Source organism: Charadrius vociferus, unplaced genomic scaffold (assembly GCF_000708025.1).
Source record: "Charadrius vociferus isolate BGI_N301 unplaced genomic scaffold, ASM70802v2 scaffold561, whole genome shotgun sequence".
Taxonomy (NCBI): Eukaryota; Metazoa; Chordata; class Aves; order Charadriiformes; family Charadriidae; genus Charadrius; species Charadrius vociferus.
In genome coordinates, this window is record NW_009646848.1 from 753,714 (window position 1) to 759,751 (window position 6,038).

General features: G+C 50.7%; 1 protein-coding gene across 1 annotated transcript in view; it reads left to right on the forward strand.

Moving 5' to 3' along the window:
* Positions 1-5,527, forward strand: part of LOC104294499 (homeobox protein NANOG-like) — a 5,794-nt gene extending 267 nt beyond the window's left edge. The window contains exons 2-4 of the mRNA XM_009894111.1: positions 3,065-3,339; positions 4,675-4,764; positions 5,180-5,527. Of these exons, the coding sequence (XP_009892413.1) occupies positions 3,065-3,339; positions 4,675-4,764; positions 5,180-5,527 (713 nt within the window). The remainder of the gene's footprint in view (positions 1-3,064; positions 3,340-4,674; positions 4,765-5,179) is intronic.
* Positions 5,528-6,038: the final 511 nt, after the last annotated feature.

Here is a 6,038-nt window from a genome sequence, read left to right on the forward strand (position 1 = left end):
TCCCTGCCTTGGTTTTCTAGTGTGTGAGCTGGGCGAAGTGCGCTGTGGTAGGCAAGGAGGATGGGTGACCTTGGGCAGTCACACCACCTTTCCATGCTACTTTTCTTTGGTGACTGGTGAACTGGTTTCCTAAACCTCAACAGAGCCTGTGAGAGTCCAGGCACTGGAGGGTCTGTGCTTCAGGCTGAAGGGGAGTGTGACAACATGGCCTTATGGAAGTTCATGGTTCTCTGGGCAGCAATGCCTGGGCCTCCTTTTAGTCAAATGCTGTCATGTGTGCTATGGAGAGGAACAAATCCTGAATGTAATTCTGCTCGTGGCACCCCTTATTTCCTTACAAACTCCTTGCACCCTTCATATGCTCATTAAACTTGAGCCAAGGCATGCTCTGAATCACTGTGCTGGGAAATCTGCTCCCTTTAAATCCAGCGTTGTTATTCTCTTAGTTTGCCATTTTCCTCTCCCTATCTACCTCTCCTTTCCATGCTCTTGATGCCTTGCCTTTCCATCTTTGCAAAAAAGTCCCAGGCCCCACCATGGTGTCATTTTCTGTTCCTGCCATTCCTCTCTCACTCCAGTGAGTGGCATAGCATAGCTGATGAAAGCAGGTTTTTGCCCAGCCCTGTTGTATGGTCAGCAAGGTAACTAACACTTTTGTAAGGTTAATGGATGGGAGAAGAGTGAGCTTTTGGAGTGCCAGTCTCAAGCTGTCAGATGCTATAGAGAGCTACAGGCTCGGGCAGAGTGACTGGTGGCTACTTGGCACATGGATACTTGCCACATAGGTTGGAGAAAGGCTTAGGTTCTTTGCACGCTGCCTGCTCCACAAAGGCAGCAGGCAGATTGACTCATTTGTGCCCCAATGGGCCTGGTATATAGACTTAAAACCTGTCTTCAAACACTCTCCTCTGGTGCCTCTCTCTGCAGAGAAGCCCCAGTTGTGGAAGCAAAGGCCTACAGATGTCAAGGGCTTGTGGGAGTGGGTCTGTCTTAGGTTGCCACGCTTATGTCTGTTGCACTGCTGTTTGTGTTTCTTCCTTGCTCTTCCCTTCACTCTCTTCTCATGGGAGAGGGAGCACCTTTGTCTTGAACTTGAACTGCAAGTGGTAGATTACATGGGGGATTGGGATGACAGGACGCACAGGAACGTGTGGGAGCTTTAGCTCTACTGTGTCTTGCTGTGGTACCTGTCTAACAGAAGACTTTCCGATTTTCCAAGCCCACATTCTCAGCATGCTCATTTCCTGCCTATAAGCTTTTTACTGCACAGCCTGCAGGAGCAAACTATTCTGCGGTCCCACACAAAATTTTAGCTTCCTGTGCATCCCATTCACAGATGTTCAGATTCCTCTCAGGGTCTGCAGTCTACCCCCATGCACATAACACCTCAGGCCCTTGCACCTCTTCTGTTGACAGCCCCTTTCTCCTTGTAGGCACAATCCCTTTGTAATCCTGCTCTCCGGCACCAGAAACCTGCCTGTTCACACAGCCTGTGCTCTGGGTGGTTGTCATCTCCTAGGGACAGGAAATAGCCAAGAGCAGGCCTATAAGAGCAGGCAACCCCAGAGTGGCTGGCACCACAGAGACAGGCGTGCCTCTGTCAAGAGGGTAACAAGGGAAAAGATACCACAGACATGGCCACCTTTCTGAGGCCCAGCAACACCTCCAGGCTTTTGAGTGATTGCTTAGTAGCCTCTTAGCTTAGGACAGAAGAAGGAAGGGTTTTGGTAGGGTGGACAGGGAGCCCATTCCTCAGGAGGGCATCAGTACTTTGTGTTGGACCTACATTTGGGAGGTTGAGGAGGGTGTCTCAGTGGGCTTCAGAGTCACAGGTCTCAGAGTGACTAGGAAGGAGATTGGGAGCTATTAGTTGGGCTCAGTAGTCAGACGGTATGTACTGAAAATGGCACTGCCCCATTCACTGCACCCCCTTCTCTCCTGAAATGTCAGTAGGCTGAGAGGGGATGGACCATAGACAAGGGTTTGCAGAGATGTAGCTAGAGGAAGGAGGGATGGACAGATTTATCATTGCAGTTATGGGGAAGAGAGGACACTGGCCTTAGAAGGTCTCAGCCTCTCACAGACCCCAGCAACCAGGCACCTGACAGAAAGGTTCTGGGGTAATCTCTCTTGTTAGCATTTTCCTATTCAGGCAGCCTGAATGACTTTGCATCTTGGCAGCTTTTGTCTGGACTAGCAGCCCAGATTGTTTCGGAAGTTTTTCCTTTAGATCTTTATCTCAACTTTGTCTTCAACAGACACTGCTTAAGACATGTACCAGGACAAATGAGAAGGGGCTTGGACACCTTTCTCTGCACTCTTGAATGTTGTCCCCCATGTCCCTGGTACAAGATTACTTCTCACCTGTGCCACACATCCACCGTTCCTCTCTCCGTCCCCACTTGCATGCCAAATTTTTCTCCATTCTTCTCTCACCAGAAGCCCCCCTCAGCCAAATATGTCCCTCCATTTATACACGTTTCCAACAGCGGGATGGTCTGTACTGGGAGCCACAGGCAAACAGGAGTGAGCCAAGGTCTGACTGATGCTCTCCACCTGCCACCCCATCGTTGTAAGCACCAACTGGTCTGCCCTACTGTACACCCTGGTTGGAGGTTGCTTTGCCACCTTGCTTTGCCAGTGCCTTGGGACTGGTGGGCAGGCAGTTTTGGGGAGCCCAGTCACCTACACAAAGCTATGTTTGCAGTCATGACCAGCCCTTTTTACACCACACTCAGACCAAAATATTACTGGGCCCTTTTAGAGAAGGATGGCAACACTGTGAGCCAATATGTACATCATTCTCCCCTCCCTGTCCTGACTTTCCCATCTGGCAAAAGGGAGCCTGGGCATCCTGGAGGGCTGAGCTAGGAAACTGCTGGCTGTCAGTGGGCTTGTATGTGCTCACAGATCCATGAAGGAAGGAGGGTGACACAGGCCTTTGCTTCAAGAAAGCCCCTGTCTGGTAGGCAAGGAGCTCTACAGCAGGCAGGGAGAATGCTCATTGAAATACAGCTGTGCATTACGTCTTGTATACTTTTACCCATTGTCTTTTTATTTCTAGAAGTATCCCCAGCTTCATCCAGTTCTGGGAATTTCAGTCAATTCACACCAGATTCAGCCACCAGTCCACATTCAGCATCCTCATCTCCACAGCCTACGGCTAAGTCTCAGAAGGGCAGAGAAGATGGCATGGAGGGGGTTAAGAAGGCCAAGAGCCGCACTGCTTTCTCCAAGGAGCAGCTGCAAACCCTGCACCAGCGGTTCCAGAGCCAGAAGTACCTCAGCCCCCAGCAGATCCGGGAGCTGGCTGCTGCCCTGGGGCTCACCTACAAGCAGGTGAACACAGAGACTTTGACCCATGCTATATCTGTCACACAGCAGCTGATTGGTCACATAAGGCAGCGACAGGATGGAAAAATGAGTCCCCAGCAGAGAATAGAGGCAAAGGTGCCAGCCAACACCCGCCTACTCCCCTGCCTATTCATTGCCCAGAGGTCAGAAGCATTTCTGGGGGACAGGAGTCAGTGGCTCCTCACTGGGGCCTCTTCAGTGAGGGGTCAGTTAAGGGTACTGTTGCCAACACTTGTAGAATTGCACACACAGTGATGAATATGTTGTTTGCCACAAACAACCTCTACCCTGGGCTTGACAGCACTTCACAGTCTTTTTCCACGCACTGGTGAACTTCACAGAAACCCTGGCACGCATCAGTTCTCTGAATCCCAGGGCTGCAACGTGCTGAAATCTATTGCTAACATTTCCCAAGGCTGACCTTGTTGAATATCTAATAATGTTACACACTCAGCACTGCCTGGCTGGTTGGCACCCACTTCCCATTCGTTCCGCGTGGGCACTGCTATGTTCATACACTGCAGCCCTTTCGGGGGGTGATCTCCGGGTAGGCTGTGTGTAGTGGACTGGTGCTGGCTCAAATGATGCCTTCCTAAAGCAGAGGGGGCTGGGCAATGGGGTACACGTGCTCACAGTTTCAAGTTCAAAATCTGCCTGGAATTTGGATCCCAGAGCTGGGCGTGATGGCCTGGATGCCCTGGGATGCCCCGGGACTAAAAAAGTTATGTACGCATTGTAGGTGCAGACATATGCACGAACACACTGAACTGGTTCTGTCAGGAACAAGGTGGGACAATCTGCTCTTTCCTTGAATCCACATCCCTGCAAAGGCTGCTTTCACAGTGTAGACACAGCCCTGGGGGGAAACAGCTCTGGAATTCACCCCAGCAAGGAGCCTTGAATTTGGGAACTGATGGTTACAAGGAGCAAGCCTCTCTCTTCTCCGCTCACAAGCATGCAGAAACAGTGTTTTAGAAGCTGGCCTGTAGTGTGGGGGGGCCTGTAGAGACCTGGGTGGGTCTAATTTGCACCAGTCGTTCATCTCCATGATTGAAATGAGTCCATTTGCCACAACTATAACCGTCCTGTGGACATAACACCGCTCCCTGCCCCCACCATGCAGATGCACTAGCCACCTGCTGAGGCTGCTAGACAGACATCTCCCCTTGGCAGCAACCCCAGGGAGCTCTTAAAGGGCTTTATCTGCTGCTGCCCATATATCTATGCCATCTGGTCACTTTTTGCTGCTTGTGAATCTGATAATGTTTTCTCTTCCCTCTCCTTTGCTGATGTTTTCTCTGCTCTCCCTTCCCCACCTAGGTGAAGACTTGGTTCCAGAACCGGAGGATGAAGCTGAAAAGGTGCCAGAAGCACAGCCTGTGGACTGAACGGGCTCAGTGCCTCACGCAAGTAAGAACATAGCACATGGCTTAGCATAGCCCTTCTATCCAGGCAGATAAGTCCTGGGATATATTTCTTCCACGGCGTCAAGTTAAACATACAAGTATGAGCATACCGTGCCTCTGGTTTGTTCAGTACAGAGGCACAGACTTGGCACAACCCTCCATGTTCTGTAGGTAGTCTAGCAGTGGGCTGACTATGCCACTGAAATGCTTCCAGAGAAAAGCTGTTTTCCTCATATATATACACAACTGTGTATCCACCCCTGAGCTATGGAGACAGATATAGTTCTTCTTGCCCTCCCATGCCATTGCTGCTGATCAAGGGACAACATGAAATGTGAAGGGACAGAGCCCCAGTACGTGTCAGGCCTGTGGACACCAGTGGAGAAACTATGTGTTCTGACACTGTCTTTCCCTTTCAGAGTGCTTACCTGGACGTGCACCCCAAATTCCACCAGGGCTACCCAATCACCGCAGCCAGCAACATCCAAGCCGTGCCTGCCCCCCGTCAGCACTACGGAGCAGGGCAGAACGCTTACACCATTGTGACCAGTGAGGATGGAGGAGTCTTTGGCAAAGGCGGGGGCACCTGCAGTGTCCAGCAGACAGTGGGCTTCATTGCCCAGCACAAAGTAGACTTTTACCACAGCTGTCCTGGCAGTGTGGAATATCCGAGCACAAAGACAGGTGATGGCTGTAACTTTCACCACTCGGCCACCATGGGGGCTCCTTTCCCAACCACTGCTGGCCACCATCTCTATCATTCCTAAGCGCTGTGGATGTGGGGTACCTGGGCCCCCAGGCATCAATCCTTGTTCTCATCTCCCCCTTTGTTATTCATGTGCTCTCCAACTCAGGGGCATCATGTAGCTGGAACTTGTTTTGGCATCCAAATATGTGCCTGCAAGCATGCACAGACACACAGACACGCAGATACCTGTTTGCCCGTATAGATACATACAGCCCTTGATTTGTGTGCCCTTACACATGCACAGACACCCCCCCTCTTCTTTATTGGCACAGACAACCAAGTTCCCTTATAGCAAGACCCAAGATCTGGCTACCTAGATTATCCCCTGGATCTTCTAAATTATTGTAACTTGCCTCAAAGGAGGTGATTCCTTTGGGGATCTCTTTAATATGTATCACTATTCAGTTGTGTATACATAACACATGAAGCCACAGGCTGCGTGGAGAGGTGCTGGTCACATATCTTCCACTGAAGCTGGAGAAGTTACTGTCACACGCCAGGCATCCATCTGATGGTTAGACCACCAGTTC